This window comes from Pogonomyrmex barbatus, unplaced genomic scaffold (genome assembly GCF_055798465.1).
Source record: "Pogonomyrmex barbatus isolate J1 unplaced genomic scaffold, ASM5579846v1 scaffold13, whole genome shotgun sequence".
NCBI classification, from domain to species: domain Eukaryota; kingdom Metazoa; phylum Arthropoda; class Insecta; order Hymenoptera; family Formicidae; genus Pogonomyrmex; species Pogonomyrmex barbatus.
In genome coordinates, this window is record NW_028297109.1 from 1,647,715 (window position 1) to 1,667,474 (window position 19,760).

The 19,760-nt window shown below is 33.2% G+C and overlaps 2 protein-coding genes and 1 long non-coding RNA gene across 4 annotated transcripts in view; 2 read left to right on the forward strand and 1 right to left on the reverse strand.

Moving 5' to 3' along the window:
- LOC105424298 (uncharacterized) overlaps window positions 1-13,096 on the forward strand; it is a 45,250-nt gene extending 32,154 nt beyond the window's left edge. The window contains exons 2-6 of one of the 2 annotated variants that reach the window (XM_089072394.1): window positions 8,430-8,647; window positions 8,744-9,003; window positions 10,537-10,709; window positions 10,972-11,251; window positions 11,951-13,096. In XM_089072394.1, the coding sequence (XP_088928520.1) occupies window positions 8,457-8,647; window positions 8,744-9,003; window positions 10,537-10,709; window positions 10,972-11,251; window positions 11,951-12,285 (1,239 nt within the window). In that variant the 5' untranslated portion in view covers window positions 8,430-8,456 and the 3' untranslated portion in view covers window positions 12,286-13,096. The remainder of the gene's footprint in view (window positions 1-8,429; window positions 8,648-8,743; window positions 9,004-10,536; window positions 10,710-10,971; window positions 11,252-11,950) is intronic. The other variant, XM_089072395.1, reaches the window with a different exon arrangement.
- A 1,405-nt stretch (window positions 13,097-14,501) lies between these two features.
- Window positions 14,502-19,746, reverse strand: LOC148937545 (uncharacterized). The gene is made up of 3 exons (XR_016138279.1): window positions 19,620-19,746; window positions 16,614-16,839; window positions 14,502-16,291 (listed from the first exon to the last, which is right to left on the reverse strand). It is a non-coding gene; the product is annotated as an uncharacterized LOC148937545 (long non-coding RNA).
- On the forward strand, window positions 14,759-17,969 carry Hr83 (nuclear hormone receptor 83). The gene is made up of 6 exons (XM_089072400.1): window positions 14,759-14,876; window positions 15,056-15,196; window positions 15,329-15,424; window positions 16,648-16,911; window positions 17,190-17,498; window positions 17,638-17,969. Exons 1-6 carry the CDS (start codon window positions 14,873-14,875, stop codon window positions 17,868-17,870), a joined length of 1,047 nt encoding a protein of 348 aa, XP_088928526.1. The 5' UTR covers window positions 14,759-14,872; the 3' UTR covers window positions 17,871-17,969.
- Window positions 19,747-19,760: the final 14 nt, after the last annotated feature.

Genomic DNA, 19,760 nt, shown 5'->3' on the forward strand with positions numbered 1-19,760 from the left:
ATAGCACTTGCATAGAAATTAGGTATTTAACAAAAGTTTGACATATTTATCCGTGACATCTAAGGCACGATTTGCCGACACGGCGATCGATGGATCGTGACTGGAATCTGTTCAAAGGAACCACTTATTTATTGAACGTCAAACTTACGGAACTGTATCACGCGATTTTCATATCTTTATACGTCACGCATAGAAGAATACAGCTCGTATGAAAATTATAGATATTAGATATTGTTGACAAATAATTGCGGTGCTCTAAATGTTTCTTAACTTAAATAAAAAAAAAAATGAAAAGTGCTATTTATAAAGACTTTTTATTCATTTTCCACATATCGTTTCTCTACACGATTACTGGAAAAATAGGAAAATAAAATTTTAAGACAGAATAATTATTCTAGTGAATCATTTCTGCATATGTAAAAGAGAAGTTTAGACCCGAATAAAACATATCGAACAAATAGATTGAGTTGCGTGCGCAATTGTGAAGGATATTCATTTACGCATAACACAAGGTAACAAATAATCCACGATAATGTCACGGAGGCAAGATAAGCTCTCCCTCACGATGAGAACCCCGAGACCCGTCACCGGGCCTCTGTGTCACCTCGCCATGAAGTTAAGAAAAAAAAGGATGATATGCGTGCGTGTGTGCGCGTGTGACTGTGTAGAACCTACAAGGAAACCCTTCTACGCGGTCGGCGCCGTGGCGCCTCGGCACCAGCCGGTCCTCGGGATGAGAACAGTCCCCCGCATGCACCAAAGTACTTCGTTGTAATCGTCAGGGACTCGTCTTCCACGAATGCCGTCGGATTAAAGCTCTTCGATTGCACGCTCGCAACGTCTGGCCGGCAAGTAGCGCCTAGGATGCATATGCCCTCAAAAAGAAAATGCGTATACATATACGAAATATAACATTACGCTACGTGCAGCTTATCATCATGTGATATAAATTTCATCCTTACCTATTTGTGTATTACTTTTGGATTAATTATTATTACAGATTCAAAACTTACACATTACGTTTAAATACACAAAAGTTATTTATCATATTTGTAATGTTTGAATTAATTTGTATTATTAATTACTTGTATTGTTATAATAATATGATATGCTATTATTTGGTAATTAAATTATAATATTAAATTATAATATTTAATATTAATTTTCATATGAGGATATTGATATCCCCCTCCCCCCCTCCTTTCCCGCCCCAATTTAATCGATTGACATGACCTACGTTTTACACATGGTTAAAAAATTGAAAGCCTTTCACGTTCGAAAGGCCTCTCGTTCTATTTGGTCCTTTTAATCGGCATCCATTACCGATATATACCTGGTGCCATCGACATGGTGGCGTCGGACCCTTCTGACTCGTCGCAACTCTCCGCCAGGCTCTCATCTAAATTCCGTGTGATCCGTTGAGGTCCGTGAAAAGTACGGCGCCGCGTTGATGTGGCGCCGCCGCCGCCGCCGTCGCCGCCGTCGCCTAACATCGAAACGCGATTATTTTCTCAACCGGTTCTCCATTAGAGGATCCGATATTTTCCGCTCCACTAGAGAGAGATTGCTCCCGTAGAGCGTCGTGATCGCACCAGGGAGTTCGTAATCGCGCTTAATTGCACGCGCGTTTTTCGCATTGCGATAAAGTAATACCGGTCATGTAAAAAAAGACATCTGTTCGACAAATAAATATATGCAGAAGCAGCTTTGATTCTCTCTCTCTCTCTCTCTCTCTCTCTCTCTCTCTCTCTCTCTCTCTCTCTCTCTCTCTCTCTTCTCTCTTTTCTCACGAATATCGAGTATTAAATGATAATTCAAATACAAAAATTAATTACAATACAACGATATATCAAAATAATGCATTGGAACAGAAAGATAAATATGCATATTAATATTTCAATGTAGATAATATATCGTAAAAGTCATACATCAATTTATTTATATATGAATGTTTTTATTTTATTTTGTCTCAATGGCTATTTAATACTAAAAATATTTCAGCAATTATTACGCGATTAATATTATGGTATTAATTTAGAATTTATGTAAATTATTTTATTTGCACTTGTGATTAATTCCCTTTTTGTGCTTTCTTTCGCCGATAAAATAAATATTTCTCGGTATCAATGTTTTCTAATAAATAGTATATACTGTGGAAAGTGACATATGAGTTGAGACACAAGACGTCCAAGAGTAAATGTCATACAAATGTAATCGTATCGCCGTATAAATATGTAATTTACGTTAATGAAGAGTGCGAAGAGTGTTTTATCGCGCGAACAAAACAACAAACCACCCACGTTTGGTAACTTGTAACCACTTTGTAAATTAGAGCGATGGCGATACGACGCCATATATAATTTGTAAGTCATAGGATAGGATTATAACTCATTGAAGTAATGTTAATTTATCATCATAAATCATAATCACGTTAATAATAGCAATAATATGAGAGTGGCCGTATTCGTGGCCAATATAATTACGATGCTATTATCAACGTAATAAACGTGCGACTGCGCGCATGTACGTCGCGGCTCGTCGCGTGTGCATATAACGAGCTCGGTAAGTGCAATTGCATCTCCTGTGAGAGTGATTTAAACGTATTCTTAAACGTATCTGAGAGAGAAAGAGAGAAAGATTTTTCTATCTTTACCTTTCGCTAACGATGCGGCAAATAGAGTTGTACGTCGAATACATAATTCTTAAACAGTCGTCCAATTACTTTAATTACTTAGTACTTTTAATGAATTGAATCTTTAGGAAATCTTTTTTCATCTTTTCTGCTTAGAAAACAGAATACATCCTTCCGTTTATTAAAAAAAATTAACAACTAAGATCTCTTTATTTTACACACACACACACACACACACACACACACACACACACACATTTAATGCACTGTTACCCGATTAACTTGAATATATTTTTTTAATCATAGCGTTAATCGTAAACGTTCAGAAGAGAATCACGCAACGCACGGAATAATGAATTACCTTTCATCGCATGACACATGCCTGCGGCAGTTTTTTTACGTCAATCATGCTACGCAATTGAATAATAAAATATCCGTCGCGGAAGATATGTCAGAATAGTAGTCTTAGTTTTTATTTTAGATGAAAATCACGACATTGATTTAGAAAACAAAAGAGATATGAGATATTAATTCGCAAATTAAATTATCTATGTAAAGTATGTAATAAAGGAATAAGATTTTTCAAATATATAACATGCAAGCGATATTTATAGGTCAATCTAGTACATGCGGAATGTTCATTAATATTACACATGTAATAAATTATTTCGATGACTGATTAATAGCAGTCTGATAGTTTGTATCATCAACAACGAAATTCATTTGTTTCTGTCATCATTGGGAAAAATTGAGGATAAATTGATTTTGGCACGCTTATAAGACTGTGCGCTTTTCTCTAGTATATGTTGTCAGGTGTGATATCAAAATGATTCGATAAGTTATGCTAATTTTATTACTATCGTATAGTATGTGCGTGATATACGTTTTTCTATCGCAAATTGAGATAAGCTGCGTTGCCACTTGTTACGCTTCAAGTAATCTAACGTCATTAATGCTAATTAAAAGTCAATATTATTGAGTAGATTAGAAAAAATTTAAGTTGTTGGATAGCGGATTGTACTATCGGCTGGATTTATTCGAATGATGAAGAATTATGCATATAAATTGCCACATTGCTTTATAATGTATTTATATCTTTGACAGTCACTGATACGAGTTGATAAGATACATTTATACTCCAAAGAACAATCTGTGGCATTAATAACCTATTAAATGTGAATAAATTGAGAAAAGAAGAATGATAAGATTCTTTTTTTCAAACTAATAATAAATTAAATTATAATTATTTAAACGTTAACAAAATATCATCTTATTTAATTCTAAATTGAATAATAATTCCAAAAAATTGATATTAAAAAATCAGTTTAATTTTAAGCTATTGAAATTTTGACACGTATAAAGTTATGAAAGCGTGATTTTCGGAGATTTTATATAAAATTATGATTTTATATAATTAAATGGTACAAAGTTATTGAGATATATTCAATCAATGCGTATGCGTCATAATGCAATAAATACGCATTTCATGCACTAATATATGTAGGTACAATTACTTGTACCTATATAAATCGAAATATTTATATGTCTCTCCATAGTCAACCAGTATGTTGAAATTGCAACTGTAATAATCATATGTTTAATTTATGCTAGATATTAAATTATTATCGAAATACTCTAGACTGATTTTATTAATGTCAATAATAATATAATTTAATGACTCGCGATTTATTTCTTGATTCCGGTCAAATGGGATGTATAACTAGATACATATATCAAGTTCAACTTGTTTTTCCAAGAAATCGTTACATGTATCATTAATTTCTATTTTAATTTTTTATTCTGTCCTAAATTATTTTTAAAACAAGCATACATTCTCCTTTTTTTAGATTCTGCATTATAAATTAATACAAATTCCAACCATATTAATTTGATTCGAAAGAAATTACGAAAGAGACTAGTTTCCTCTTTATAGAAATTTGCATTTTATTTTTCATGTGAAAATGATAAACATTAATTCGATAGAAACGAAGAGATTTATTATAGTTAATTTTGGGATTGAATAATTCATGAAATTTATACAATTCTATTTATTTGTACAAAATTTGTATTATTCTATCTTTGGCTCTGTCTTAAAAACAAATTTTCATTTACAGTAGCTATTTCTGAAATCTAGTCTGCCTCGATTGATGTCTATCTACTTTGCCATGCGATAGGCCGCGTTCATTGCGCACATACACAGTTCGCTTGTACATACACGTGTACAACTGCATACATACAAAGCTTTGGTCCCGCCTACACGGGGTATATTTGTAACCGCGATGGCCGCTATCGGTATCTCCAATTCAACGGTCGGAGCCAAGTGGCGAAGGTGGAGACGCGTCTGCGCGTCTCCATACCTTCTCTTTCTCTCGCGGTGCCTTTATTCGCCGAACACAGCACCTCTCTTTCTTCGACGCGTAGATTATCATTTGATCCCCGCCACGGTACGTAAGATCCCCTCTTTAAGACCTGCGCGTTTCTTTCTCTACGTTTTCTCTCCTCCAACTCCTCTCGTATCCTCGCGCAACTCCCTACTCTCTTAACGCGACGACGCGTTTAACTTTGCGCCCCTGCGCTTGGCTAAATTAAAGATATTGAAAAAAATATCGTAGAGGATAATAATAAACTGATGAAAATTCAAGGCATAGATCTGAATTAAAGTATTTTATAATTATATGAAGAATACACAGGATGTCTGATTTTTTATGATACACCGTTTGTGTGCAGATAAAGCGGATCAAATTGAGCAGAAAAGTCCTCTATTTGCAATTTTCGTGATTAATAAAGAGTTATTAATTATTAAAAATGGTCGAACAAGCATCTATCTGCACGGCATGGAATGTCCACTGGCAAATAATAAGCACATAGCGAGATGTGGTCGCCTAACAACGATTTTTAATAATCAATAACTCGTTATTAATTGCAAAAATCACAAAATGGTAGAGGACTTTCCTGCTCGGTTTGACCCGTTCTACCGGCACAACAGCTATATCATTAAAAATTAGACATTCTGTATAATGTATTCGTAATACACACACACACACACACACACACACACACACACACACACGCGCGCGCGCGCGCGCGCGCGCGCGCGGAAAGAATACTTTTGCTGGCAAATCTAAAAATTTGGCTAGATACAGATTTGGAAACGATTTTGTTGGGCTTTCAAAATTATTATATACGATGTTCAAATTGATTGTTAGAAGATCAAACATTTTTGCAGTATTATCATCATATTTAAGTGTTCTACAAAATAATTTTGATGGGCCAACAAAATTGTTTTCAAATCTGTATCTGATCAAATTTTTGGATTTGCCAGCAAAAATGTTCTTTCCGTGCATAATATATGATGTGATATATATGTTACGAAGAAAACGTTTCTCTAATTCATATTTAGAAATCCAAATAACCAAATTAATATTATAATAATATAACAAACGGTAACAAACAATAAATAAAATAACAATAAGTAAATAAAAATTGTATATTTTGATAGTTAAATTATGGTTCGATGGAGATTGCGCATTTCATGATTTATCGAGATAATAAATTGGAAGAGATATGTGATATAATTTTTCTTACAAATCACATAGGATTTTCCCTCTCTTCTCTTGTCTTTTACCGTGTCTCGGTATTTCTCTCTTATGCACTTATGGATCATACGTTATATCCTCCACTCCTTTCAGAGATTGGTTCCTGGATCCGTCGTGGAGGGCCGACTCGTAGAACATGCCGACTATAGCGGCATTACGATCGTTTTCTCGCATATCCAAGACAATGGAACAATTGTGGGCGGCAAGGCATGTGAGAATTCAATATCTACTACCCCGTTGAAGTTATCTCGCGTCAAGGGATGCTTGAATTTTCATCAGATATCGATACTTTTGTTCTTTCGAACAATTTTTCAAAATCTTACATATTAATATATTTTGTACTTCATTAGATACTGTTATAAAAAATAATCATTTATATTATTATTTATATTTTTTAAAAGCTAATAATTCGCAAATTTAATTAAGAGAGAATGACAAATTAATAAAAGAATTATTGAAGAATTGATATGAAAATACATGAAAAATAAGAAGAAAGAAAATAGAAAAAATTGAATGCTTCATTTCTGCGAGGAAATGAAAAAACTACATTTAACTGCCGATATTTTCGTTTTCTTTAAATTTTGCAATGTAAAGTGCGTCAAGTTCTATGCATTGCGTTCAAATGGTCCGCATATGGTGAAGCTGTGCATATTCTTGGAGATGCGTATCCTGACAATGAAACTCGTGGGCGGCATAGGACTCGTACCAAAATGGATGCGGTGTGCGAGAGATACCGATAAGTATCGAGCTACGTATACTATTTTCGTTTCTAACAATACTGAGATAAACCTTTGTCACATCGCAATAGCGTCGATATTAGTAAAAATCATTATAAAATGCATGTTGCATAATGACATCGCATAACATACGTGCAAAAATTGCCTTTCAACCATAATTATTGCAAAAGTCCTTGTACTCATTCAAATATCTTAACATTATTTGCAATAATGTAAGAAAAAAAAATACTTGATTTACTACACGAAAAGAACACTGCTTTTGCTGGCAAATCTAAAAATTTGACCAGATACAGATCCGAAAATAATTTTGTTGGCCCAAAATTATTTTGTAGAACACTTAAATATGATGATAATACTGCAAAAAGGTTTGATCTTCTAACAATCAATTTGAACATTGTATATAATAATTTTGAAGGCCCAATACAATCGTTTTCAGATCTGTATCTAGCCAAATTTTTAGATTTGCCAGCAAAAGTGTTCTTTCCGTGTAGCTGTATCGTTTTGTAATGTGTGATAAGGAATTTTCTTTATACAAGGAATTTACTTTAAATTACATTTCGAAAAAGAGACGATTGAAAACGACGATTGAAAACTTGTTTAAAACGAACTTGATTAGAACAGGGAGAGTATTTGCTAAATTTATATAATTTATTTAGTGAAATATTTGTGTATATACATATTAGCGCATAAATATCATCAAGAAATATACGTCATAAATAGAATTAGATTTATTTCTCATAATTTCTCATAATTTCAAAGTCTGAAAAATGTTATTCGATCGAGCGAGTCGATGAATCTCTAGTTCCCCGATTCGCTAAATCGTTTTCTCGCGTGAACAGGCAAGATAGAAGAGATCCGTCGGCGACCATGATGGGATTTGGCATTTATTCACGACCATTCTTGGTCTCATGGGCGGCCCACGCCGCATTTGCTCGTCGTCTTACATGATCTCGGCAGGATCTCAATATGCATAGCCGGTTATCGGATCTAAAGGGATCATTAACATTATCTGCCGCAGGATGTATTATAGCCGCTTCCATATTACCGACGTTTGTAACGATATATCTTTCCGCGGTAGCGAAATGAGATTGCCGGCGGTAACTCTTTAAGCGCACAAAGTACTCGCCGCCGTACTTTCCGCTTTTACATTTTGTATTTTGTGTTGTCGGCATCGGCTAAAGGAATTACTTTCTTAAACTTAAAAACAGTTTTGCGTCGTGTTATTAAAATGTGTTGTTAAAAAATGATTAATAATAATTTACAAATTATTGAAATACGCAAATCTGGATCAGCAAATCGTGATTATTAGAAATCTCACAAACTGCTGAAACTTTAACAAAAACTACCGATGGAGATCGTGTAATCTAATAATTTGGGAAAATATATGTATTTAACACAATTGTCATGTAAGTGTTATCATATAGTTACCGTATTAACTTTTGATAACATTTTTGTTTCTGACAGATGTCACGGTGGTAGCTCTCGAGGAGGATGTTCCACGGGGGCGGAAGTGGCGGGTACGGCGCAAGTTCCGACTACCAGCAACAATCCCAGCAGCAGCAACAGCAACACGGACAGCAGCTCCAGGCGCCCGTCTATGTTCCGTCGTCTAGGCCGGCAATTCCATCCGCGGCTACAGCGGCACAATATCACTCCTTTCCTACTTCGCCTTCGCCCGCATGGTACGACCTTTGTCGACCCGTCAAAAATCATCGCAAGTGCTTGAAAAAAGCTTGAAAAAAAAAAAACAAATATGAAATATCCTTGATTCTTTTAAGGGAAAAGACGGCATCCTGGCAGCACGGAGTAGAGACGTACGCGGCGCACCACGCGCTCGCCGGACACACGAGTGGTACCGCGGCGACGATGGGTCCACACGCTGGACCTGGCCACCCTCACGCGGGACACCCGCACGCGACGCATCCCCATTCGACCCTCGCGGCGGCGGCCGCTGCTCCGTTTTACGCGCAGAACGTCGCGATGATGTCTTCGTGGCGTGCCTATGAAAGCACTGGCTTCCAACGTGCATCACCTTACGGTTCGTATATGAAATCTTTGGACATAAATGCGTCCTCTGTTGCCATGTTGGATTTGTAATATTTTATTACGTAGCGTCCCCAACGTGGCGAATAATTTTTTTTTTCCTTGCGCTAGTGTTTTAATAAATATTGTACACTATTGATATGTCCAGAGATATGTCTCTTTACAAATAAAATATTCTGCAAATTCTGCTGGCAAATGTGGCAAATATTTATTTATTGCAATATACTGATATTGCCGACGAAGCTGGATCTTATTAATTTTTTCTGCGCGACACTTTAAATTTGTACTTGTAATGGAACGCGTGAAAATGGAGGTGCATATATCGCTTTTCGTTGGCGTGCATCACGCGTAAAATCGCGGTGATAAAGAAAGAAAAGTTATAGGAACTACCCGTATGCCGTGCCGATAAGATATGTAGGCATGCAATTTCCTATGGTGCTGATTAGTTTATCGAAACCACAGACGATATCACACAAACGGCAGACTGCATGAGTATCCATAAAATTTTCAAACGGATTGTTTCTGTTTTGATGCAACTTCAAAACCTCTTTTTAGTCTTAACTGATATTTGTAAATGTTAGAACGTTTTAATTAAAACTTTCCAGATGAATCATATGATGAATAATAGCAATTTGATAAAATTATCTAATTTAACTTTTACAACTTTTAAATCCTGTTTTAATAGTTAGGTTACTACCTGCGAAATTCTTTTTTATATCTGACAGTAAAATATCATTACGCGAATTAAAATAAGCATTTAATTTCGTAATATTAATATTGACCTCGTGACAACATCGATCGAAAGGGAAATGCAGCGACGAAAAGAAAGAAGCTACTTTCCTTCGCGGATGCTATTCGTTGCCATACATGCAGCGGGCCATGTGCGATGGATAAGTGATAGCGGTACCTTTGAAGTGAGCAGGGTCGATCCCGCGGTCGAGTGTTTTACGGCGTACCGACGGAGAATCGGTTCAGAGAGAGAGAGAGAGAGAGAGAGAGAGAGAGAGAGAGAGAGAGAGAGTCAGTGCGGGCGGATGCTTCCTCTAAAGAGTACGGGAACAGTCCGTCGCACATTCTCTGCCACGACTGTCTAACTTTAAATCCTACTATGGACATCCTCGAGACGTCCAAATAAGAACGTAAAGAACAGTTTTATCCCATCGATTTGGCGCAAATACCAGTCGATCTCACGGTTATGCGACAAAACAAGTAGAACATTAAAACTGAAAAAAAAAAAAAACAAACATCGTGAAATGCTTTGAAAAATTGATAATGGAATCGTTCATAAATCCTTTATCACGAGTTTAGCATTCTTAATTTTTTTAAATCTCGTATTGAAGTATTTTGTAATAATAAAAGTAATAATAAATTTTGTTGTATAATTTTAATAAAAATATAATTAATATAATTAATAAATATAATTAATAAATACAATTAATAAAAATATAAACTAGTTAGTTTCTGATCTAAATGTTAAATTAACTTTGATTAACTATCGTTAATTGAACAAATATGAAAATGGTTGCAGAGACCGCGATGGATTTCCAGTTTGGTGAGGGTCGCGAATGCGTGAACTGCGGTGCGATATCGACGCCGCTTTGGCGAAGAGACGGCACTGGCCATTATCTTTGCAATGCATGCGGACTTTATCACAAAATGAACGGCATGAACAGGCCGCTCATCAAACCCTCGAAACGCCTGGTAAGTTTATCCACAAATGATTATAATGAAATTTTAATATGCTTATATATATATATATATATATATATATATATATATATACTTCCTTTGCGAAAGTTGTCTTTCTTCGGCGTGAAAGAATAACATGGTGTTTTACGTTTATAATTTAATTAATAAAATATATTTTAAAAGAGGTAGAAATCTTCTAAGTACATCCTATTTAATAATAACAATTGCGTTCGCCAAACTTGAGTCGTTTTGACATGTGTTACAAATGGGACAGATGTCGGAATTTCAGACCGCGACGAGGCGACTTGGGCTGTGCTGCACGAATTGCGGCACTCGCACCACCACCTTGTGGAGGCGCAACAACGAAGGTGAGCCAGTATGCAACGCTTGCGGATTATACTTCAAATTGCACGGGGTCAATAGGCCGTTAGCCATGCGAAAAGATGGTATACAAACGAGAAAGAGAAAACCAAAAAAGACCCCAGAGCCGAATGCTAGATCGTCACAGGGAGATCACGAAACCACCGCCTCGACCACATCATCTCCTTCCACAGGTTCGTAATTAAATTTTTTGTTTAACGATAAATACACAAAATAAAGATAAAAATAAGATAAGATAATAAGGAGTCGAGCACAGAAAAGAATAGAGTGCAAAATAATTTTTCTACACGTCTTTAATCATTCTAAACGTCTTTCGACCCTCCTTCGAGTCATCTTCAGTGGGTACCGTACATATACTCGTAATTACCGTAATCGATGTTGCATGATTGGAGCGTACATGATGGATATAATCTTAAAGAATGTAATCGAGGAAGAACGATATCCCGAGAGATCTTGTTACAACAGTTCCAAAGCTGATGTTGATGTTCTGATTAAAGACAAAAATTATTTTACACTCTAGCCTTTATTATCTTATCTGATTTTTAAAATTGAGGAGTCTTTATATTTTAAACTTTTTTCGTTAAATAAAAATAAAATATAAAAACACAAAATTCTAAAGTATACAATAAATTTATGATTTATGATTAATTTTAGTACATTAGTTAATTAAACAAACGATAATAATTTTAATTATATAATCAATTTAATTTCAAAAATGTGCATTTTAATTTTTAATTATTATTATTGCATATTGATCAAAATAATTTCTTGCATTTATTAAATATTCATTTGGCTTTTTTCGATTTCTTTATCTTATTTATACGTACATAATAATTTATTTTTAATATTTTTAACATTATATTTTTCCACAGATTTAAAGAATAATCAACAGCAGCAGCAGCAGCAGCAACAGCAGCAGCATCAAATCGAGGTGCCAAAATCATCGGGCTCATCGACATCGACCGATAGACCAGTTTACCTCGGACACACCTCTCTCCTGGCCACAGGAAGTGTACCTGCTGTTAAAACTGAACCACGGAGCTGCGATGGCGTTGTGGGTCAACCATACTCTTCCTATTATCAACATCCTCATCAACTTGCCGTCTCCAGCGAGCATCAGCAACAAAATTATTATGGTACACAGGAAGCGCCCTATCATCATCAACATCACGTTACTACAGCGGCGAAATTACTTGCGTCCTCGTAATTGTTTAATAATTGAAGTTTGTTTGCTAGAATTGCCTTGAAAATAAATTCAGGCGCGTTAAAAAATGAAAAAGACATTTTCACAACGTGAGCTATTAAAAAATTCACCGAGAAACATTATGAAGTTTCTAGTAGTGAATTTAGAATTAAAAGTTGTGATTGAAACTTGATTAATTTGATCAATTAAAAAAAGAGCAAAAGAGAATAATGAAATTAACAGTTAAGACACTTTTTTGACAAATGGAAGAAAAATTCTTCTACGATATAGGACTAGTCAATGACGTGCAAATTGCTTTAAAATTCAAAGAAAAAATTTTGCTCTTTGGTGATAGAAACTGAAATATTATGAATACAAAAGAAAACATACTATATCTCGTGAAAGTACGTAAGTTTTTGATAAGATAATTTTCTTATATAGATATAGAAATCCATGCGCGAACGCTTTGATATCTAATGAAATGATTTAACAAGAAACGAAATCTCATTAATGTGTCTCGGAAACTTTGATTTTAGACGTGTCGTTGATATATAGGAGGAGAATTGGATCTCTAGTCAGTGACAGGGATTATAAAAAGGTTATAAGACGACGCGTATTAAAAATCATTTTGCTAATTTAGCAATAGTAATTGGATTTGTGAGAAGATAGGACAAAGTTATAAAATGTTAATTTGAGACGCAGCACATTTCCATATTTATCTACGCGCTTTTTGCGTTCGAATATTTGATACATGTAAATAATTAAGTTATAATTAATGCGAAAGTGCTTCCTGGTTTCAGAAAAGTATATTTGAATCGCAAAGAGATACTTGATAAAAAATGATGGTAATTTAATTTATCATTTTTATCAAGTATCTCTTTGCGCTTTAAATATACTTTTATTCATTTTATATATATATATATATATATATATATATATATATATAAAACGAATATGATTTTTGTATTTAAAAACAATGAAATATCACACTATTATAAAATTTTCTAAAATAACATCTCCATTTTTCTAAAAAATTTAAAAATATAATTTTTGTTATTTAAATGCCAGAATAGTATTTTTAATACTTACACCGATTTTTCAATACGATTTCTTTTTATTACACACAGTGCTGCACGCGCAATCAAAGTACTTAATTGTAAATAATTATATGGTAAACTATTGCAATATTAGGAATAGATAGACTTTTTTTTATCTCGACGACTTTATCGCTTTACTATCGGATCAAGATTAATATTTTGCTTAAAACTTTTCATGATTGTTTGAAATATGTATTAAATCATTTTGCTTGAATTGTTTTTCATAAATGGCTAAAAACTTTACTATTTATTGTACTCGCTTAATTAATTAGCAAACATTAAATTTGTAATCATAAAAATTGGCACATGTGTGACTATTTAATTGCAGCAGATGAAGTCGATTTTTCGAGATATGATAATATTATCAGATTTGTAACGATAATCCTTGCACGAATACAATAATGATTCACTTTGAAAGATAAGTAAAAGAAGCCTGATGAGCCATTCTTATAATTTATTGACTCGAAACCGCTATCACGGTTTCTTGACGAACATATTTAGTTACATTAATTAAGAATGAATCTTTGTGTATAGTTCCTCTGTAATACTTTGCGATGCGCAATAAATAATTTTACTCAGATAAGACAACGGAAAAGTTGCGTTTTTTTTTTCGAAAAAGAGATCCTATTCGAAATAATGTAATAAAGACTTAATGCTAAATAAAATATAAAATATAATCACATCGCACATTTTTAGTTGATTAAAATTCTATAATAGCGACATGGTAGAATAATTTGGATTTACCTCTTAAATTTTTGTATATGGACAAATAAATTATTAAAGCAATATATTACTATTATAATTTCATAATAATTGATATTGCTGTAAATTACTTTATATAATAACATGCACATGATATTTGTGAAATCAGATGTTTTGCTCTTTTTAATTGCCGATAAATAAAAGAAAAATTTTTGTTGAGTGAAAATTAAAATAGTTATTATAATATATGCAGAAATAAAAGATTGAACTGTGAAGTTTATTTAGTGTATTTTTATGTATTTTCCAAGCATCAAATGATATTGTAAATCAAAGAAATAAAGTCTTTTTTAATAAAAAATTTATAAAAATTTTGTTTTTATAAAATTTCCTAAGATATCGAATGTCGTGGCGCTTTCTTTCTTGCAAATAAATTTGAAATGCTTTTTATTTTTTTTTTTTTTTTCATTGTACCGAAGAACTGAATATGACTGTCTTTACTCTGGAATAATTTCACGATCGAACAATAGTGTCACGTTCGATCAACCTACCGCAAATATTATCCTTCCGCGTTTTGACGTTTGAAGTGACACGTCGGACAAATCCAACTTACCTCCATCCATTTCCACCACCATCAAGTTCAACCTCCCTCGAACAGGGGTGCGTTTCGCGTCGTGATAGAGTTTGTCTTTGTTCGCGAACTCGGTCGGACAGAATCATTCCGATCATCGGACATTATCGCGCGACTTGAAATCACTCCAGATTTGCGTTTCGTAATCTTAAACACTTATCGCAGTGAGATAGGAAAATAAATAATGGGTAAATATCTGTTTTTGCTTTTTCAATCGCAATAAATAAAAATAATACTTTATATTTTAATAGGACGAGTGTATGTAATATGAATAAACTGTCTTCTTGTAATAAATTGTAAATAAAAGTGTAACCGTTAAAACTAGCCTCGATGTAAAATTCTTAGCTGATAACATTTCTTGCGATAGGAAGAACTCTGCCGACACCAGTTTCCTGCAAAGTATGTGGCGATCGATCATATGGAAAACATTATGGTGTTTATTGCTGTGACGGTTGTTCGTGTTTCTTCAAGAGATCCGTGCGTCGCGGCGCTTTGTTCACTTGCACAAGTTTGTACTGTTTTATTAGAAATAGCAAAATATATAGAATGTTATAGGATTTAATATCACTTAGTATCAGAAGAATGGTACTAGGAAAAATATACATGCTCTAAATATCACAATATATTAATAACTCTTCAGATAGTGATGGGTCTTGCACCGTTGACAAAGCCAGACGAAATTGGTGTCCACATTGCCGTTTAAAGAAATGTTTCTCTGTTGGCATGAATACAGCAGGTAAGTAAAATATTTAAAATATTTTCAAACAGTTTCTTAATATTAACATTTGTACAAATAATAAATGGAATTTTTATTTTAAAACTGATATAAAGAATGCTAACTATTTAACTATATAACTATTGTAATATTTTATTTTTGCGTAAAAAACTATGATATATTATGAATTGTTTGCATAAATAAATTTGCTATTAATACATCTTTTTTTATTTAAAAATTTATTATAACAACTTAACTTATTATTATAACAATTTAACAAAAATTTATTACTTATTTTTAACAATTTATTTTTAATTAAATCAGTCTAGTTTGTTATTTCATATTTTTGTTTGAAATAATATTAAATTAAATATATATACAACATTTTTTATAAAATCATAGATTAAATATGAAATTACCGTCACCTAGTATACATAAAGAGATTGAGCAGGTGCTAACGAACTCAACGAGATGCAAACAATGGCGTATGTTAGACACGTGCCGTCACCCATAATGCTATGTAGAAAAGTTAATTGTCAGCAGACTTGTAATCTGAACAATTAATGTCAATCTAATGTTTGTCTTATATTTTTTTACTTCGCACAAGATATAGTTTAATTAAAAGCTGAAAATAATTATTGTAATATTTAATTAAATAATATTCTATAAATAAAAAGTCTGAGAATTTTAGGGAAAATTGGAAAAAATTAAATTTGTTATATGACACAATGAACATACTGTGACAGCTACCTTTCACAGATAATCTTGTAAATAATTTAGTGAGATGATAGCTGTTGCCATAACGTGTCACATGAAACAACATCGAGTGTCAACTCCGATCTTAAATACACAAGCTTACTTTATGATTGAAGAACTCAAACTACCCCACTGGAATTATTTAACAATATACATGTTACACATTTTCATATTGATCGAATAAAAGTGTAAATATAAAATAAAATCACGTAACAAAATACAAACACGTAAAGTCTAGAGAGTCATATAACTTTATAAAAAATGTAAAATTTGAATTAACTAATCAAAGCGAAATGTATTTAAATTTTATATAAATTTATTTCTAGTTTCTTAATAATCGCTTAATTACTGTACAAATAATTGCTTATCTTTCAAAGACATTTATTTTGCACTTTTTTCGAAACCAATAAATTATAAAAATTGTTAGTATACAAACAAAAGTAATATTTCTTACAAAGTACTGTTGAATTTTTTAAATATTTTCGCAGCGGTGCAAGAAGAACGAGGGCCGCGTGCTCGGAGCAATGCCCTCTCAAATTCGAATAATTCTAATGTCACTTGGAAGCCTAGAGTTGATTCATCGACAACTTTTTGTGCACGTTTTAATAGCTCTGGACTATATCTGCCTTTCAAGAATCCTGCATTAAACAATATTTCAATGATGAAGACGTTACGCGAGTCTGAAACCAGAGAAAATATTTTCTTCCCTGTCATGTCGCGTCATACGCAGCCGACCAGGATAATATCGCCCGGTAATTTTCTTTTTTTGAAATATTAAATTATAGTCGACAAGGATTACATTGTTCGGTAATTTTTTTCCCTTGAAATCGTACGACTCTCGACAAAATTTACATAAAATGTAGAGAAAGATCATTGTTGTATTATTAATAAAATACAAAAGAGGTAAATCTAATTTTTTTTTTCAAATCAAGTTGAACCGTTTTAAAACAAAATTTTGATTTCCGGTGTAAAATATTGGAATTATTGCGTGTATGCTTCCTGTGATAATACAATTTTATATTGCGTACAGGCACGGCTATACAATACGAGATATCCGCACAAATATTCCTGGCTGCTATTCGGAGCGCACGTCGTCATCAAAATTTTTCAATGCTGGATGTAGACGAACAAAATAAGATTCTTCGTCGTGGATGGTCTGCTCTTTTTGTTTTACGCGCAGCTACATGGCCGGTCGATTTAATGAACGTACGAGGACAAGGTGCAACAAATAACGATGGTGCTTCAGCCTGCATAATCGCAACGCGTATCGCAATCGCAAAACTGCAACTCGACGATGTCGAATTATGCATTTTAGACACATTTGCGCTGTGTCGTCCCGGTAAATAATGAAAGTTAAATAGACACATTGGTACATATTTACGCAAGAACCGTGTAACTTCTTGATAACGCGTGCGTTACATTTTCTTAACGGTAACGGTGCGAGTGTCATTGTAACGCGATGTCATTGTAAATTACAGAAATTGCCGATAATAGCAACAGTTTTCACGTAATGTCACAAGCGAGAAATGATGCTGTGGAAGCTCTAATACGACATCTTCAACCTCAAGACGATCGCGAGAACAAACTGGCGAAAATTTTATTCGTCTTACCTATTCTCACCGGTTGCTGTTCTCGAGAATTGACCGAGGAATTGTTCGCACCAATTATCGGCGATGCAGATCTGGACAGAGTTATCGCATCTGTGCGATAAATCTTTCACAATAATAAATATTTGCACGTTATTAGATTTGATTTAATGGGCGTTTATATTAATATGCATGATAAAATTTCTTTATCATGAATGTACTCAATCAGCACAAATGTGTAACGATAAAAAGTATATAAAAATATGATACTAGTACAATAAAAGAGTAATAATAAAAATATCGTACTTATTGAAAAAAGTGTGAGAATTTTTCTTTATGGAAAGAATATAAAAAATAATTTTCTTTTCTGTGTTATATGCGAAATATATAACGCTTATTATTAAAAAAAAATATCAATTAAACGAAATGTTTAAATGTTTAAATTTTTGTCACTGGGGCAAAGAATCGAGAAAAATATGCTTTTCATATACAACTATATGTACGTATAAAATTAAAAATGACGCACGTATACCTTGTATTACGTAAAATTTACTTGCAAAGATGTCGGCTATGTTGCCGTTTATTGAGAATCAAATTGGCAATTCTGGGAAATTCTAATGTCATTGAAAGTCTCACAAATATTATGACAATGGCACATTCAGATAAAAAAAAATTATATGATTAATAATTTGATTGTTGAAGCTATAACTTTGAAACGTTCATGAGGCCTATAAGTAATGTTATCATTACTTGTATATTGATACATATGGAAATAAATATGGAAATAAAATTTTAAAGAATAACCATAAGTCACACGATAAAGATAATAAACGATATTATAACATTCACAATCTCTTTCACATAATTTCTTGAGATATAAAATGTATTCTCTTTTATAGTCGATAATAAAATAAAAATCGTAAAAATTTTATGATTTAACACGATTTTGCGCATTAGTTTTAATAAAAAATAACAATTTAGTATATAAACAAACAATTTTAATTTCGTAACTTTAGATCTCTAAGAGATTTCAAGCTTTAATTAATAACCAATATATCTCGTTTTTTATAAGATTTTAAAATCGGAACGTGCTATTTCTACAGTGTGTATGGACACCTGTAGGTCTGGATTTGAAATTTATAATGAACATCTATCATGAAGTTCTAGCAGAGGCACGACGGATATTTCGACACGCTCTTCGATCGACACATAGACAATACGCCGTTTCATCGTATTAAATTACGGCCACAAGCCATAAAAAACGTGAATTCCTCGCCCATAAACGCGAGTTTGTGAGCGAGGAATTCACGTTTGTTACGATGGTCGTTTATTGCTTTCGATAATCGAGTGTGACAAGGAAGGTCGAACGGCCGAATGCACGCGAGCCGATTTCTGTATAAATCTAGCTATCTATCAACTTATATATGATTCATATTTAAAACTATGAAAGTTACCATGCACTTTTGCACAGCGTAAAGATAGTCACGTTATTTATGATTTTATTATGACCTATTGACGTTTATTTAAAATCCGGAAGACGGGACCGGCAATTGGCTGAACAAGCCGATAAAATTCGCGTACGACATTTATGTTATTTATTTGATGGAGGAAAGTTGGTAAGAGAGTAAGCGTATTCAGTAAAGAATGTGCCATATAAACATTACTGATCTGATATTGATCAAAATGATGGGCGACCGTCTTAAAGATATGTGATCGAAATAGAAAGTATATTAGTTAAATTTAACATAAAAATATGTCAAGTAGAGATTTAATGTTGTACGAATTAATATTAAAATTAATGTTGGCACTCCGTTTAAATATATGTATATATTTATATAACTCCGCCTATTTATCATTACGAGCATATCACTTACTTTTGAGCCAATGAACATCTAATTATGACGAATGAATGACAAGGCAATTGTAGAATCAGCGGATTCTTTTGAATTTCCATCGTAGGCAAATTTAAACACGCAGTTGAATTAATTGTCACATTCATCGTTTGCGTTGACATT